The sequence below is a fragment of the Ascaphus truei genome, chromosome 20 (genome assembly GCF_040206685.1).
Source record: "Ascaphus truei isolate aAscTru1 chromosome 20, aAscTru1.hap1, whole genome shotgun sequence".
Taxonomy (NCBI): Eukaryota; Metazoa; Chordata; class Amphibia; order Anura; family Ascaphidae; genus Ascaphus; species Ascaphus truei.
The window spans coordinates 8,234,078-8,253,348 of NC_134502.1; the positions used below are offsets into that span (position 1 = coordinate 8,234,078).

General features: G+C 42.7%; 1 protein-coding gene across 2 annotated transcripts in view; it reads right to left on the reverse strand.

Moving 5' to 3' along the window:
- LOC142471228 (uncharacterized) overlaps window positions 1-19,271 on the reverse strand; it is a 43,034-nt gene that overhangs the window by 12,336 nt on the left and 11,427 nt on the right. For both annotated transcript variants that reach the window (XM_075578030.1, XM_075578029.1), the window contains exon 3: window positions 13,773-13,899. In XM_075578030.1, the coding sequence (XP_075434145.1) occupies window positions 13,773-13,899 (127 nt within the window). The remainder of the gene's footprint in view (window positions 1-13,772; window positions 13,900-19,271) is intronic.

Below are 19,271 nucleotides of genomic sequence, written 5' to 3' on the forward strand. Positions count from 1 at the left end.
GGTACCTCAGGGGTTAAATGTAGAATTCAGTATAGCTCCCTTTCTGGGTGACTGATTAGAAAAAACTTTTGTCAACAAGCTCCGCAATCCTTTTTTTCGCTTCCTTGTGTTTGCAGTTTAATATCTACTGCAATAAGAATTTAACATACACATTGGTGGTTGTATAATCAACCACTGTTGTAGTATTGTGTACAATAGGGTTTCTATCATATCCCAGAAATCACTATGTCTATTCTTGGATTATTAGTAAGTATAGGCACTGAATACAAATATCCAAAATAAGCATTCAAATTGGGTATTCGAAATAAGCATGTGTAATTGTATTATTGCTTGTGTATTGCCCACTGTTCAGCATATATATATATATGAAAGTGGAAGTAAACATCTAATACACGAAAATATATAGTTATGAACCAAATACTGGTATATTTCTTCTAATGATTTAGAAGTTTAAAAAAAAAATATTTTAAAATATATACAATCTAATAATAGCAGTGTTTATACATACATATGATTTCAACAATGATATAGGAATAAATATAATCTATATTCCAGTATAGAGAAAATATGTATTGAACAGTATATGTAATGGTGTTTGGTACATGTAAGCAAATATGCTTAAATATGTGTTGAATACTAAGTGTGGCATATACATATTTTTCCATATATGAACATCAATCAGTATGATTGATAAATTTAAAGTATGATCGAATTTACTCATCAGTCTATTTGTATGATTAATGTTGTGTATTTTCATGTTACTATGTTTAAAGTTTATGTTTTATTGTTTAAGGTTATAGGTGATAATTTTAACTCTCTCCGAAGATGTGATCACAGAATCACATAATACAAATTTTAATTAGCTATTATGCATTTAGGCAGAGGGTATATCAGAATATGGTTAAAAATACCTTTTTAAGGGTTGAGCAAGCCTAATGTGATTATCTATAATGATTTCCACATGTTTTCTATCATTGTGGACAATTTTTTGGGGACTATTTAACCTAAGGCGGAGGGACTATGGCCGCATATTCCACCCCTGAAGAAGCGGATCAATCTGCGAAACGCGCAGGGTGACGTCACTCACCCTGCGTCTCGGCGTCTTGTGCGCTTGTACTACGTTTCCTCGGATCAAGGTTCCCTTGAGCTACGTCAGTACCAGCCCTTGTTGACGGCGAACTCTCGCGAGAGAGTGAAAGGCAAGTCAGTCTGCGGATAAGCGGAGTCAGGGACACGAATAGGAGAGGTCTGAACATATACAAACCAGCTCCCCAGCTGACGACGGCCCCTTCCGGACACCCAGCGGGTCTGAGTAGAAGAAGGAGAGGGCGTCCAGTTACCACACTTGAAGCGGAGGAGCAGATTTTCAGAGATTTATCCATGCGCATGACCTACGTGCAGTTTGTAAGTAGGATACAGATAGATGCCGGATGCAGAGTGTTTTATGTCCTTTTGTGATTTTTAATTTAAAATTTTTTTTGGTGTTTGTAATAAATAGTCTTTTTATCTATTTTTAGTGCTTGCTTAATCCTTTTTTTTCCCCTTAATATGGTTAAAGGTTTCTTAGCATTAATTTATGTACTTTACATCATAGCAATATCACACTATGTTGTTTTTTCATTTTCTTTCCATGTGCTGAGCGACGGCTGGTTCCAGTATTCTTACCTTTTTTGACAGTTGAGGACAATCACACCTTATTTCACTGTTTTTGCACGGTTGTATTGCAGCACTTCTAATTGTTATATTTCATGTTAATTTGTATTGTGATTTATATTTTTTATCACTATGCATAGAGGTTAGGGCGCCCCTATTTTCTTGTTTTTTCAGAGTGTAAGCCCTATGCCCAGATTCTTCGTTTTGTATCGTGAATGAATTGCCAATCCAGAGCCTGATTGCTTCATTGCCCCAAACCCTAAGTAAGTGTCCATATTCTGTATGTTATTTGTGCAATCTTGTATGTTCACCTTCTTTAAGGAATAAACTATATTTATTATATCTAAGTCGTGTTCAATTCAACCCAGAGATTTGGTGTATATTATATCCCTTCACAAGTTACCGTGACAAGGGGTTCAAGGGATGCTCCAGCTATATGATAAAGCTGAGAGTGATTTCTTGTGTTTAAAAAGTTTTGTGTAACAGTGTGTCAGGATTGCCTAGACCTCCTGCCTAGCCATAGCTTCCTTGTCCACTGGGTGTGCTGCTGCCTTCTGTTGGCTTTGGGTTCCTCTGTCTGTCTGTCTTCTTGTTGCTCCTGTCTCTGTCCTTATAGCTTGCTTCCTGTCTGTTGGTTTTGCCTTTGCTTGAAGTCAGACTCCTTCAGTATTCTCATGTCTTTTATCCTGATCTGTTATGTACCTGTACCTGTATTATAGTCTGTTCACAGTAAAGGTCCTTGCTAGTAATCTGGCTTGTCCCTGGTTATTCCTGCTCCCCGGTCTCAGTCCCTGCTCCCTGTTCTCAGTCCCTGTCCTGCCCCACCTGTCCTGTTCCAGTCTCCTCGTTGCCGACCCCTGCTTGTTACCTGACTTCGCTACCTGCCGCCTGCCTTGGACCCCTGCTTGTTTCCTGACTGCGCTATCTGCCACCTGCCTCAGACCCTCTGATTGTGACCCCTACTACGCTTCCTGCTGTTCCAGCCACTGAGATCCTACCCGCCACAGGTGTCCCCCGTGACAGAAAGCAAAGGCCACTTCTGGATCTCGCTGGAACAGATTCTTCTTCTGCCTGCACCCTTTCCTGCCTGCTGCAGCAGACCACATCCGCATGGTTGAAGATAAGTACTTTCGTTTCTTTTTTGGAAATCCAAGTTGGGATTTTGAAAGGTTTTTTTTTTGTTGCTGCTAAGTGTTCTGCAAGAATTATTGCGTTCATAACGAAAAAACATTTTTTTCTGAGACTAGAACTGTTGCTGCAGAGATTATTGCAGCTTTCTTTGAGATTTTTATTTTTGTGCAGTGCCTGGGTTAACCCTTGCAGTACCTGTTGCCACCTTTTTTAGACTCTGACTTTTCATTTCCTGGATAAGGCTTGTCTCTGCATCACTGGTTGGACCACTGCTGTTCACAGGGTTCTCATTTCAAAAGACAAGAGTGCTTCTATTATTTTGTTACTGCATACTGTGATTTTTCCTGCAATCTGTAGTTTTTCATATGATTGGTGCTAAGGTTTCAGGTTTACCGGCAAGTTCCCCTAAAGTTTGTTTCTCTGCAACATATGATATCCCTACGCCTGATATCAAAGGTTTCAGATTTGACTGCAGGGTTCTCTGTCTGATATTCCTATGTCCGATGTCAAAAGTTTCAGATCTAACTACAAGTTTTCTCTGTATTCGTTTCCTGCGGTCTATGATATTTCTATGCCTGATATCAAAAGTTTCAGATTCAACTGCAGGTTTTCTTTGTCTATATGATATCCCTACGCCTGATGCCTAAAAATTTAGATGTAACTGCAGGTTTTCTTTGTCTATATGATATCCCTACGCCTGATGCATAAAGATTTAGATGTAACTGCAGGTTTTCTCTGTCTGTATGATATCCCTACGCCTAATGCCTAAAGATTCAGATTCAACTGCAGGTTTTTTCTGTCTGTATGATATCCCTACGCCTAATACCTAAAGATTCAGATATAACTGCAGGTTTCTCTGTCTATGTTTTTTCCTTGCATTTATAATCTCTGTGACTGATGTTAAGGTCTCAAAGGGTCAGCTCTCCTATTTTGTGTCTCTCTGTGTCTAATATTCCTGTTGTTCATTCTAATGCTTCTGTTTTAAAAACACATTTCCTCTTTACTGGTTTCTTGGGAAGTGTGGTTTAATTATGGCTCCCACTCAAACAGTCTTGAGCAGTAAATGTGAACACAGTACCACTGATTCTTCAGAACTTCTCAAAGCAAGGAAGAAGAAGAAAAAGAAGGGAGACATTACTGTGGAAGTTGCAGAAGGAATTAAGAATGAAAATTTAACCTCAGTGTCTGCATTTGATGAAAGAGATATGCTGCAGCTTAAGGCAACTCACAGACGTATCCCAAGAATAGTGGAAGAGAAGAAAGATGCTCCTACTCAGACGCTTCAAGCTGCATGAAAAGAGATTGATTGTCTTCATGGACGTTTAGATAAAGCGCAAGAAGCTAAGGCTGCACTACAGAGCGGTCTATCCTCAGCAATTGCTAAGTGTGTTCTCCAGGAAAAAGAAAAACACCAGTTGGAGAGTGACCTGGATGTCATGTCAGGTGAGCTGGAGAAGGCATATGCTGATGCTGCTGAGAATCGGCGCCACGCTTCTAAAAGTAACGAATTCCTGGAAATCTCTATGAAGGAAATTGACAGGCTTAATACAGAGCTTAAAGTCTCCCATGAGGATATTTGCTACTTCAAGAAAGAGATGGAAGTCGATCGGGAGGAGAGATGCTACTTGACAACAGAGATACGTTCTATGAGAGAAATCTTCGAAGGGTTAAATATCAGTTTTGAAACTGTAACCCAAGAGTGCAAGAATCTCTATGTCCAAGTCAGTGAAGGAGATAAGAAACTCCATGAATTAGGAGAGGAGAAGAAACAGTTGGCCCAGGAAAAGTTAGACGTGCAGACAGCATTGCAGAATGCAGAGAGAGTGCTGCAAGAAGAACGTGTCTCCCTGGAGCGGCGCACACAAGCAGAAAATATGCTGCAGAGTCAGCTGCGAGATCTGCATACACATCTGCAGGACACGAAAGAGAAATGGGTAAATGCTGAAGAAAAGCAGCGAGTTCTGCAGGAAGAAAGTTTCCAGACTGCCTACAAAATAAGGATGCTGCAAGATTATTTGAGTACCCAGTGTGTCCCCAAAGAACAGCATGAGGAGCTGAAGGCCACACTGAGCATAACTAGAGCCTCGCTGGAGGAAGAGCTAAAGCTAGCAGCTGAACACACATCTCAGCAGCTCACAGCGCTGCAGGCGCAGATCGCTTAGCTCAAGATACAGCTTGCCAAAAAGGAGGAGAGAGAGAAGGTTTCCGTCTGTCAAGTGGCTGGCCTGACACAGCGCTATGAGGTCAAAATGGCCGATGCCTGCAAATTATTGGACCACACAGCCCGTGATAAGGTCCGGCTGCAGCTGGAGCTGGACAATGCCCGGGATGAGTACCGGCAGCTGCAGATCAGAAATGAAGAAGAGGAAACATATTTAAGCTTTACTCTGAGTCAGCTGGGAGATATGGAGTCGCGACTCAACTCCAAAGAAGCCAAACTGACAACTGCATTGAGTGGGAAAAGAAGTGCAGAAGGACAGCTTCAAGAGCTGAAAAATCAAATAGCTGGTCTTAATGAGACTTTAGGTGATACCACGAAACGGCAGTCACAAAAGGAGACCATGGAGCGTGAATTCTATGTTCCCACTTACACATGTGAAAAGTCTGCACCCGTCATTGATGCCCACATTCCTGATGTCCATGCCTCTGCAATGGGGTTGAACGTATCCATTGGGAATTCCAAAACTAAAAGAGATATATTGGTCACAAAAAGAGACCACGGAAAGTGAATATGTCCCCTCTGCCGCATGTGAAGAGCTTGATGTATCTGTTCCCGATGCCCCTGCTATGACGTTAGACGGATCCCTGGTGAAGTTCCTTGCTATGCCTAATATTCTTGATGCTGATGCCAACGCTCTTGCGATAAGGATAAATGCACCTCTCACAGATTTCCCATCAGCACTTGACGTACACATTAAGTTGGCCTTCCATCAAGATTTCCCTGAAGAGCCTGGAGGGTTGTCCGGAGTTGATGCTGATCCCTATGTTCCTGCAAAACTTGGAGTGTTGTCCGAAGGCCATCGTGAGTCGGCCTTCCATCAGGGACACCTTGCTAAACCTGGAGGGTTGTCAGGAGGATCTACTGGCTCCTCTGCTCCTGCTGTGAAGACAAGCGCACGTTCTTCCGTTTATCTACGAATATCTGATGCGTCCTCTGCTGAGCCTGTGACCTACTTTGCAAAGTCAAGTTTACTGCTCACAGATTCTCTGGCATTTGGGTTGATGCATCCTGACATTCAACTGTTCCGAGAGAGAATTGAATTTCTCTGTCGGCTTTCTGATGGACTTTTTCAGTCTGTACCTGTGGAATACTCTCTGCCCGCTGACAAACCACCAGAGGTGGGTCACCTTGAGTCCACTTTTCATCAAGGCCTCCGGGAAGAGCCTGGAGGATCGTCCGGAGAACGCTCTTGAGAGGGGGGAGTAATGTCAGGATTGCCTAGACCTCCTGCCTAGCCATAGCTTCCTTGTCCACTGTGTGTGCTGCTGCCTTCTGTTGGCTCTGGGTTCCTCTGTCTGTCTGTCTTCTTGTTGCTCCTGTCTCTGTCCTTATAGCTTGCTTCCTGTCTGTTGGTTTTGCCTTTGCTTGAAGTCAGACTCCTTCAGTATTGCTCATGTCTTTGATCCTGATCTGTTATGTACCTGTACCTGTATTATAGTCTGTTCACAGTAAAGGTCCTTGCTAGTAATCTGGCTTGTCCCTGGTTATTCCTGCTCCCCGGTCTCAGTCCCTGCTCCCTGTTCTCAGTCCCTGTCCCGCTCCGCCTGTCCTGTTCCAGTCTCCTCGTTGCCGACCTCTGCTTGTTACCTGACTTCGCTACCTGCCACCTGCCTCGGACCCCTGCTTATTACCTGACTTCGCTACCTGCCGCCTGCCTCGGACCCCTGCTTGTTTCCTGACTGCGCTGTCTGCCGCCTGCCTCGGACCCTCTGATTGTGACCCCTACTACGCTTCCTGCTGTTCCGGCCACCGAGATCCTACCCGCCACAGGAGTCCCCCGTGACACAGTGTTTATCCAAGAGGGATCAAAATAGTATCCCCATAGCACCCGGCACTCAATGCTGAGTACTTTATTGTGGACGACAAAATTCCAATAGGGTAAATTACCTATGTTTTACAAATATATAGGGAATAAGTGACCCTTATACCATTGAGTCCCAAGAAAAATAATAAATTTTTATTAGTCTAAATACTTATTAAAAACACACATATATATATATTCCATTCAAACTATTAAAAAGCTCCATTCAGAGGTGGCTGTAGAAGTAAGTAGCAATATATTTGGCTATCTGTCATAGATAGGAGATCTAATGATTCTCATACATACTTTTCAGTGAATCAAAGAATAAATTCAAAGAGCTCCTGTCAGTAGTATAATGTAGATACCTTCTATCAATTGATTAGGGCTTGTACAACTAGCATATCGGGTATAGATGCATACACAGTCTTGTCCCTTTACATGCTAACCTAGTGCATGTGTAGGGCTGCTCTATGAGCATGTAGAAACTGTTAGGTGTTGGGTATATCTATGCAGTAACCTATTCAGGCAGCGTGAAAGTCTTGCAAAGATACGGGGATCAATGATAGTAGCTATCCCGATGCTACATAGCAACCCCACATATTCCCTGACCACGGCGGGTCACACACTGAGTCTGTATCCCGACTCGAAGCGGTATACAAGCCTGTCTACATTATACTACTGACAGGAGCTCTTTGAATTTATTCAAACCAGATATGCTACACTATTAGGTTATTACACTGCTAGACCTTTTAGTTCAATACATACGACAAGCTCCTATAGCTTATGAAGCAAACTGGTAAGATCAGAGCATAGAGGAATAATACTCTGCATCCGTCCATACTAAACATGCGATACTTACCATCTCTAATCAATTGATATAAAGTATAATTACATTAATACTCTCTATGATATACCCAGCGGCATGATTCACTGAAAAGTATGTATGAGAATCATTAGATCTCCTAGCTATGACAGATAGCCAAATATATTGCTACTTACTTCTACAGCCACCTCTGAATGGAGCTTTTTAATAGTTTGAATGGAATATGTATGTGTGTTTTTAATAAGTATTTAGACTAATAAAAATGTATTATTTTTCTTGGGACTCAATGGTATAAGGGTCACTTATTCCCTATATATTTGTAAAACATAGGTAATTTACCCTATTGGAATTTTGACGTCCAGAATAAAGTACTCAGCATTGAGTGCCGGGTGCTATGGGGATACTTTTTTTATCCCTCTTGGATAAACACTGTTACACATTGATTGCTTTATCCCTTCCGAGCACCGGCTTTTGTGAATTAGAAATTAAATTGTATTATTGGACGAGCGGTCTCATCCCCTTTATATTAGTGTAAAAAGTTTTACAGTTATTTCTACAGTGTGGCAAGAATGAGGCTAGGGAATGTGGCAATATATACCCTCACTCCATCCCTGACACCGGAACGGCACTTACACATTTTTATCACACACGATACAGGACACAGTGTATTTTAATTAAGAGTTCTATTTATATATATAGTTATATATATATATATATATATATATATATATATATATATATATATATATATATATATATATATATATATATATATATATATATAAACCATAATACTGAGTTAAGTTATGGTGAGTAAAAAAAGTGACAAAAACCCTCCACAGGAAAGCAAATATGCAAATATAACTGTATGCTCAGATGAGCAGTTATATTTGCATATATATATATATCTATATCTATATATATATATATATAGATATAGATATAGATATAGATATATATATAGATATATAGATATATAGATAGATATAGATATATATAGATATAGATATATATATAGATAGATAGATAGATAGATAACACCTTGGCATCCCTGAGGGTTTCAAGTCCAGACTCCGCACAGACCCATATGCACTTGGTAGCCATCTTGTCCCTCAGACTCTGATTTGGAAATCCCACAGTTCATTAGCATAATTAATAATAGCATGTTCTTGTATAGCCCTGCTTGTTTTACGTAGCACAGAACAGAGACATTTTGCAGACAGTCTCTGCCCCGTGGAGCTTACAATCTATGTTTTTGGTGCCTGAGGCACCGGGAGATAAAGTGACTTGCCCAAGGTCACACGGAGCTGACACTGGGAATTGAACCAGGTTCCCCTGCTTCATACTCAGTACCAGTCACTGAGCCACTGTGTGTGTGTGTGTGTGTGTGTGTGTGTGTGTGTGTGTGTGTGTGTGTGTGTGTGTGTGTGTGTGTGTGTGTGTGTGTGTGTGTGTGTGTGTGTGTGTGTGTGTGTATATAGAACTATATATATATATATCTATCTATCTATCTATCTATATATATATATATATATATAGTTCTATATATACACACACACACACACACACACACACACACACACACACACACACACACACACACACACACACACACACACACACACACACACACACACACACACACACACACACACACACACACACACAGAGTGGCTCAGTGACTGGTACTGAGTATGAAGCAGGGGAACCTGGTTCAATTCCCAGTGTCAGCTCCGTGTGACCTTGGGCAAGTCACTTTATCTCCCGGTGCCTCAGGCACCAAAAACATAGATTGTAAGCTCCACGGGGCAGAGACTGTCTGCAAAATGTCTCTGTTCTGTGCTACGTAAAACAAGCAGGGCTATACAAGAACATGCTATTATTAATTATGCTAATGAACTGTGGGATTTCCAAATCAGAGTCTGAGGGACAAGATGGCTACCAAGTGCATATGGGTCTGTGCGGAGTCTGGACTTGAAACCCTCAGGGATGCCAAGGTGTTAGAACAGGAGGGGTATTGCAATTTTGCTTGAGTAAACGCATCCAGGGATATCCGGCCGCCATTTGCCAGAGCCCAGACTCTGTGGAGCCTGGACAGCGGGTGGGCTCAGAATGCAAAGAGGCAGAGGGGCCAGGTTAGCTCATGAACAGGTGGGGGAGCTTACAGCGTGCGCATCAGAGTGCGTGCGTGTGTCTGTCAGTGTATGTGTGTCTCTCTGTGTGTGATGTGTATGTCCCTCTGTCTGTGTCCTGCCCCCTCTCTCCTGACTCCCCCCAGCACCCATGTCCTGCTCCCAGAATCCTTGTCCTGCTCCCAGCACCCTTGTCCTCCCCCCAGCACCCTTGTCCTCCCCCCAGCACCCTTGTCCTCCCCCCAGCACCCTTGTCCTCCCCCAGCCCCTTTCAGCAGTCCCCCCCCCCCCCATTCCTACCAGATCGCGGCACAGAGGTGATGGAGGTAGTGGTGGCGGGGTTGCTGCCCCCTCCCGGGTAGTAGTGTCAGTGATCGGGAACCCTGAACCCCAACCTGCGCCGGGAGCACGCCGTGGCCTCCTTCTCCCCGGAGACCCTCACCCACATCCTGGACGGGAGCCTCGAGAGGACCCGGAGGCGCAGGGAGATCGGTGAGACCCAGGTGGGGGGGGGAAATAACTGTGGAGCCGGCTTGGAGGGGAGCGCTGCAGTGCGTCAACTGAAGCCGGCGGGGAGAGCGCGCACGCATTTGGAGCCCTGGAGTGGGTGCACGTGTCACGTGCTGGAGCGGGCATGCACGGCACGCATGTGCTGGAGCGGCTGGGGGTGAGGGAGGGGAGCGTGTGGGTGTGTGGGGGGAGCGGCGCCCGTTAGGAGCAGCACCCCATGTCACAGCAGACGTGTAGGGAGAACGGGGGGGGGGAGCCGTGACGTCACTTCTGTTTCATATTGCGTCTCCATCTCTCCAGTTTTGCCCCATCAGAATAGGTGCCACTAAAGAAGTTTCACTTCAAAAAGACCCCCGCCGCCCCAATACATTTTTAAAAGACCCCCAATACATATTAAAATAAATTGAGCCGCACGGGTAAAATCATCATCATATCTCCCCCAGCACCCCTCATCATCATCATCATCCTCATATACCCCCCCTGCATGTCACATCAATCCCCCCCTGCATGTCACATCAATCCACCCTGCATCTCACACAACCCTCCCACTGAAGATGCCTGCTCCCCACGAGAGAAGATTTTAGCCTCATTAATTGAAATGTACATTGACTATTCCCCAGCCCAGGGAAGACTGCTTCATAGAATATTAATTAGGAGTGAGAGATTGATGTTGAACATTAGTTTCAGAAATACTTGGCTGAATAATGGATCCCCTCACTAGCCATGTGATTTTTTTTTTGCCTGGGTGAAAGAGTAAAAGGAAGGGGTGATGAGAAAGTGGGTTCAGGGAGACAGAAGGAGAAGGGAGGAAGAGATGTACTACAGGAGCGTAGCTGTTCCATAGTTAAAGTTACTATCAAATTTTTAACATGAAAATCAATATTCATGCTGGCTATAAAAAAACTGAACAGCAATGTGACTCAACTGATACATCATGAGCATCACTCACAACACGGTAGCCAGCAACAGCCCCCGATGTCTGTCACTGTGTATGTCAGTCACTGTGTCACTGTGTGAGTCACTGTCTATCACTGTGTGTCTGTCACTGTGTGTGTCAGTCACTGTGTGTCAGTGTATCTGCCACTGTGTGTGTCAGTGTGTGTGTCAGTGTCAGTGTCAGTCCTGTGTGTGTCAGTGTGTCTGTCACTCTGTGTGTCAGTGTGTCTGTCACTGTGTGTCAGTGTGTCTATCACTGTGTGTGTCACTGTGTCTGTCACTGTGTGTGTCAGGGGGAAAAATGGATTGGGGGGCAAAAACGGAGCTGGGGGTGCAAAAACGGAGCGGGGGGCAAAAACGGAGCTGCGAGGCGGGGCAAAAACAGAGCTGGGGGGACAAAAATGGAGCTGGGGGGTGCTCTCTGATGCACCCGCTCTCCGCACTGACACACACACACACCTCTGCATATCACAGAAAGTACAATACATGCTGCATTTATTAAGCCCCCAACCCCCGAGCAGCAGCAGCCGCCGCTCCTGCCACCACCAGGGAGCATCTCCTCAGGCAGCAGCAGCAGCGTGCAGAAAGTGGGAAGACTGCATGTGCTCAGCAGGCACCGAAAGTGCCGGGCTGCTAGAGCGAGCTCCGAGGAGGGAGGAGGAGAGCGGAGGGGAGAGGCAGGGGCCGCAGTGAGTGCGGACGGCCAGGCTGAACCCCTAGGATTGCTCCCCTGAAGAAGTGTCATTTGACACGAAACGCGTAGGTGACATCATACGCAGCGATGTTACGTCCGTGACGACGGACTTCCGCGCTGCTGCCCAGTGACACCACGAGGACGCCATTAGGAGGCTTTTTGAGTACCCAGGTCTGTTTTATACTATCTTGGCAGCCTTAGTACTCTCATTTCTTTTCATCAACTTGAAAGCATTCCCTATGTGATTTTGGGTGTTTGTACCCAAACCTTTTGTGTGTCACGGGCATTTTTTGATCTATGTTGTCTGCATCTTAATGTAATGTCATGCGGCCTTCATTTTGATACAATTTGTTGTGGTATTTTATGTATTATATTATACAGATTTATGTACTAATTTCGTTTTTTCTGGTTTTCTTTCCATGCGCTCCTATTTTTGTGTTTTATCTGCTCCACGGAGCCCCAGTTGAGAATCACTGGGATAGCGTTTGCATTGGTACTGTATACTGTAACTTTTGTATTCCAATGTAAATGTATTTTGTTTGGTGCTTGTAATTTTATTTGCAGGCTTTTTTTAAAGGTTGGTACTATATTGGCATTTTTATTAATTAAAATGTACAGTAATGTCTTTTTTATTTGATGCATGTATTTTTTTGCAGGTTGCCATTTGACAGAGAGACAGACCGTGTGGTACTGTGCCAATCAATTGGCTTTTTGGCTTTTTTTTTTTAGTTATGGCTTGCATAACTTTCTGGTTTTTCTTTGATGCATGTACTGTATTTATTTTTTTGCAGGTTGCATATTGCCTGGTATAATGGCAGCCCATGCCCACGGGGCATGGTTGTGCCACCGTGCCAATCAATAGTTATTTTTGGCTTTTTTTTGTTTTATGGCAATTCAATGTGGTTTTTAGTTAATGCATGTACTTTATTTATTTTTTTTGCAAGTTGCCCATTGCCTGGCATAGTGGCAGCTCAAGGGTGTGCCATTGTGCCAATCAATTGTTTTTTTGGTATTTTTAAGTTTAAAATGGAATCTGTTTTTATTAGAGGATTCTTTTGGTGATTGGCAGGTTGTATATTGCCTGGTGTGGTGGTAGCTCATGCCCAAAGGGCATGGGTGTGCCACCATGCCAATCAATCAATAGGTTTTTTTTACATTTTGAATGGGTTTTTATTTTCTTTGTTCTGCTTAGGAGTCCCCCTGCTCACACACACTATGAATAAAAATTAAAATTAAGCAGCTTCATTACCTTAGCAGCTATCCGCTAAGGTAATGATTTTTGCTTTGGGGGGAGGGGTGTTTGATACTAGTATGCGGGAGCAGGGGGTCTTCTGAGCTTAACAAAGTTGATTTCAGCCTCGGGGACTCCCTACTTCCTGAGATACAGGCCCCATTATGGGGTACCGGTATCTCCTTCAATATTAAAATCCTACGGTCACGTGACCCACAGGATTTTAACATGGCGGGGATACCGGCACCCATTAACGGGGCCTGTATCTCAGGAAGTAGGGGTTTAATGGTAAAATTTAAATTACCCCCGCGATCGCCTGTTAGAGGCGCGCAGGTGGAGTGACTGATACAGCCTATCTCTTACTGCGCGTCTCTTACAGACAAGTAGACCTCGGTAGGATTCACACAGCAGGGACCCCTTCTGTGTTTTTCCAATGGGCCATTTGTCTGTTGCGGCAAAACTAGCGAGGATCACAGGCAGGTCTCGAAAACCAATTCTATAAATTGTCGGATAACGTCCGCTGCATCTGTATATAAATAAAGATATACACACAGTTCCTGTAGTTCTGGAAGTCAATTTTTTTTAACTATAAATATATATTCTCATTTGACATACTGTATTTAGGGTAATTTTTTCTTACCCAGAGACCTGAGGGTCTGGTAATTTTCCATCATCACATCCTTGTAAAGTTTCTTCTGTTCTTCTGTTAAATAATCCCACTCGTTCTTGGAGACGTAAATTGCAACGTTATCAAACTGAACTGGTTCCTGAAAAAGAGAATTCTCCAATTGTTGTTGTTTGGCAGGGGAACAAAATCATCAGGACCATAGCTGCCTCTTTAATTTCTCAGAGCCTTTAAGTGTTCAAATAAGTGTGTCTTGTGGCATCTCTCCGACTGCAATCAGTACATCCCTGATATATTTGATTATCTGTCCCTTCTATTGGGTGAGCATCTTTTACAGCAGGTTACTAAAAAGTTATAATGTGATGCTAAAATATAAAGTAGTATCAACATCAAAATCAGTCTGTATAAAAGTTTTTAAATACTACCTAATGATTCATTGTAAATTGTGAAATTAAGATTATACAAATGGAAAATGCTGTCAAATGTGTTTTTACATTTTTGCTAAAATAAGAATAAATACAAATATGAAAAAATAGGTTACAGAGAAAAATAAATGGAAAGATAAAAAATATAAAACAGCAACATTTCTGTGCACTTTTGTTATCTCATTTCTAATTTTGATGGATAATTTGTACATTACAGATAAAATGATCCTGTTTATTAATGTGAAACATGTAATGTGACAAAGTGATGGTGAAAACAGGCGCTAATAGAATACTAGTGTTCACTAATAATAAAATGAATATATAATACACATATAATAGTGTTAAATTTAAAGTGACTAAAAATAGTGCAACTGTGAAAAAATATATATTAAAAGTTGTAACCCCCTGCTCAGACCCTCTGGAAGGGACTGTCTTGGCTGGTCCCAGATGATCGATACACTTTCTCTCAACCCAGGGGGAGCATGTGGGAAAAAACAACAAGAAAAACACACTAAGTGCAGACAATAAAGTACAATGGTGAAACTTGTATTTAAAGCTTGGCTCTTATGTGCTGCCTACTCACAAGATGTCAGTAGGGTAAAAGCAGTGACAGGATAAGTGGAATCTGATGAGTCTTTCTGGACACAGACAGGAAGCAGCTAGGACTTGGATATCAGGTGCAAATGTACATGGAGAGATAAAGAAAAACCTCCATGGTGCAGATCAATGGTATAAAGGTAATTTTATGAAATACTAAAAAATGTGCACTTACAAGGTTAAAATACAATATTAGTGTTTATCACTTAACAAGTGAATAGGAGTGTTAAAGGAGTATGCTCGAAGCCAGCCATTCTATTGGCGAAACGCGTAGAGTGGACCCGCCTAGGAAGTGAGAGGATTGGTGCTGCGAGCTGTCAATCCTGTGCCGGACCGGAAGTGACGCGACGGAGCTGATCGTGCCTACCGGAAGGGACGTGTCGCGCCGGAGATACTGCTGGAGGTGATCCCCACACTGCATGGTGGAGAGGGAACAACGGAAAGTCTGTGACACAGCAACTTCGGGACGTCGGCGGTGCGGTGAGCTGCGGCAACCATCTTTAACACTCCTATTCACTTGTTAAGTGATAAACGCTAATATTGTATTTTAACCTTGTAAGTGCACATTTTTTAGTATTTCATAAAATTACCTTTATACCATTGATCTGCACCATGGAGGTTTTTCTTTATCTCTCCATGTACATTTGCACCTGATATCCAAGTCCTAGCTGCTTCCTGTCTGTGTCCAGAAAGACTCATCAGATTCCACTTATCCTGTCACTGCTTTTACCCTACTGACATCTTGTGAGTAGGCAGCACATAAGAGCCAAGCTTTAAATACAAGTTTCACCATTGTACTTTATTGTCTGCACTTAGTGTGTTTTTCTTGTTGTTTTTTCCCACATGCTCCCCCTGGGTTGAGAGAAAGTGTATTAATGTGAAACACCCATCATTTTATGTAATTAATATTTAATTTGCAACAAAAATGTGTATATAATATTGAAACTATATTGTATTATAGGAAAATTAACATGAATCAAACAAAATCCTCATCAACTCTGTTGACCTTAGATGTCATCTCAAATTAAGCTGTCATGACAAACAGTGGATTGAGAACATCCCATATGGACAGTTCCGTAGGATTAGAAGAACTGCACAGATGATAGTCTTTTTCAAGACCAAACAAAAATCCTAAAGAAAAGATTTATGGAGAGAAAATACGACCCAATTATCGTTGAGGGAGCAATAGATAAAGCTTCAGCATTAAGATAAAAAGACTTACTAGTAGTTAAGCCGAAAAAAAATAACGAGAAATTCAACGTCCCATTTGTGACAGGTTTTAACAAGGATGCAGAGAAGATTAGGAGAATCATTAGAAAACACTGGCACCTGGTACAGATGGATCCGATCCCAAAAGAACTAGCAGCCACAATGCCAAAAGGGATTTTTACTATGTGTGCGAACCTTAAAAACAGATTGGCACCAAGTCACTTTAAGAACAAACCAAAAGCCAACACACTAAATTGGCTACCACGACCGGTGGGGTTCTTCGGTTGCCGTGGGTGTAAAGCGTGCACCCAGGCTTCCAAGGAGACCATAAGTTTCAAACCCAATTTCACGAGGGTAGAATTTGAAACCAAAACATTCATAAATTGTAGGTCTACATATGTGGTTTACCTCCTGGAGTGCCCATGTGGTCTCCAGTACATTGGACGGACTTCAAGAGCCCCCGCATCCGCGTGCTGGAGCACATGGGCAACATCCGGAGAAAATTGGCAACTCACAGCGTGTCCAGACACTTTGAGATGGCTCATGGAGCAAAACCGGACGGACTACGGTTCAGGGGTATAGAATATATCCCCCAAGGACTTAGAGGAGGGGATAGATTAAATAAACTCAGTAGGGCAGAAACTTTTTGGATCTATAAACTCAAGACCATGACCCCATTGGGTCTGAATGTTGACATCGATCTGGGGGCATTTATTTAAATTAATTTGTTATGTTTCAAACGAATCTGCTTTTAATATATTTTGTCTGTTTTCTTTTAGGAAATGGACACACCACAATCGTCATATTATTTTTTTCTAAGGTTTTTTAGCAGGTCGAATTAATCCATTCTTGTTCTTTTAGTAAGAGTATGTTATCTTGGTTATACATCATTTATTTGTACTGGTAACTGCATTGGAACATGTGTTTCCATTATTAGGACACTAGGTGGTGCTATTGATTTATTTGTAGTATATACCATCTGCATTGGTATATTAAGTGATTGTTAGACTCGGCAGAGAGTCTCGAATTTAATACTTGGTTAGATAGGGGGTTATTAGTAGGTTGGAAAGTTATTGGTGAATTTCTCTCATGGCAGCTATGAGGGTTGCCACTTAGATACATTCAATTGTGAGTGTGACAGGTTCCAGCCACCTTTTCTAAAGAGATGCACACTAGGGTCATGCAGTTATAGAACTTTCCTTCTCAGATAGGGTAGTATGTGTGAATGACTGTTATTTTAGTACAGTTTATACTGATTAGGACAGGTTTTAGCCAAGCCATACACGAGTTAAACATTATTGATGAGCTATGTGATTTCAGAACACCTTTATGATTCCAGATTTTTATGTATATGTGCTAAATAGGAGGACTGTAAACTAAATGCTCTGTTAGCATTGAGCTGTGACGGTGTCCAGTACCAGCAACCTTTCATACGAGTTGAACACCAGGGAGGATCATCATAATAGCTTACATTTGATTGACCACTAGGGGTCACTCCCAATACTTACATTGGAGCCATAGAATATGGGTCTGTCTATTCCAGTACCATGGAGGTTCAGCTCAGCTTGATTTGCCTAATTACCAGCTGATGAGGATACAGAAGGGGTATAAATGACCCGTCAGAGACATCCGACTGTTAGAGAGCCTGAAGAAGCTTTAGAACAAAGCGAAATGCGTTGCTCCATTCTTTTTGGACCTCTGGGGACACCGTAACCTGGAAGAGCAGCCCGTCGGTGCATTCCAGCCCTTGCATGTCAGGCGCCATCCGGACGCAGAGGGAGCACATGCTGCGAGGGGGACGTACTGAACGAACATTGGTGCGGTTGGCAGGAGGTTTCATTTACTTTTTATGTACTTTTAATGTTTATATTTTATTTTATTAAACTGGGACTTTTTTACACAAAGACGTATCCAGCTTATTACTGCCCCATAAGCCAAAGTGTGTTGTGACACTAAGGATTGCTCCACCATCACCTTAAAAGACCTTCCTATGTGCCTGGGCTCACACAAGCCCGTGTGAGTATCTTTACTATATTTACGCTGTTTCCGTCCACTCTCCCAACGTAAGGTACATCTGGTGAGCTGCATTGACTGTGGTTTGGATGAACTCATGTGCAGGCCTCAGGTGGTGAGGGAGTTCAGCTTTATCCCCAGCTGGCCTGTACTCTAACCCTACAGGTAGTATTACTCTCTGCAGTAGGTATCAGTGTTATTGTATCACTTTTTTCCTGCTTGCTTTTTTCCACACAACTCGGGATGAGTTGTATACGGCTTCAGTACAGCACAAGCTGATCAGAATACAGTGATGCCACCCTTGACGTTGGGAACAAAGAGGCTAACCAGGCGGAAGAGAGGCCGTTTGAAGTACATCAAGGGATCCCCCAAGTGGACAAGCGGTGATGGCTCATCATCATGAGGACAAGGAAACCCAGATATACATGTGCTCACACAAGCCCGTGTGAGTATCAAATTATTTACTCAAATTATTCATTCATTCATTATTACACTTATCCCTGGTCATACTGTACCGGCGTTAGTGCATTGACTGTGGTTCATTAGGACCCTTGTGCATGTACTAGGTACTAGGTAATTCTGGCTATATGAAATAGCCAGTTTAACCTTTTCAGTGTCGGCTATTTTAATATTTAATATTTATTATTTGGTGATACTTATCCGCGCCCCCCTTGTTCTTTGTTTTTTGGTTTATCGTTTGGGGACGAGGAAAAGTCCCCATTAGGGTTCGAGCTGCGGACAGTGACCCCAGATTCGTGCATGGGAATTGTGATTCACGTAGGGTCTGCTGATTGGGGAAATATATTTATATTACGCTATTATCAATAATTGCAGAGAGAGCACCCAGGTAATTTTCGCTTTCCAATAGAGGACATGGACCTGGAGTATGCTGATGAGGACACCCTTCATGAAGGCAGGGGTAAGTAGAAAGTTTTATTTACTTTATTTATGCTGGCTGGCTAAGGTTTGATTTTGAATGGGCAAATGAGCTATTATCCATATCTGGATAATAGTCATTTTGCCCATTACTGTACTGTATGAGTTATTGAGGGTAGAGGGATAGGGTGAAGGGACCAGTAGCCCCAAGGTTGGATGTTTAGGCCTACAGGGTGTTGCAGGAGGGATTAAGGTAATGAAGGGGTTAACTCCACCCTCAACCCCCCCGCAAGGCCTAAACACCCACAAAGGGCCAAATACCACCTTCACCTACCCCCACTACCAACAATAAACCGGCACTGGTTGTTAAACCCGTTCATTGACATAGCAGTTA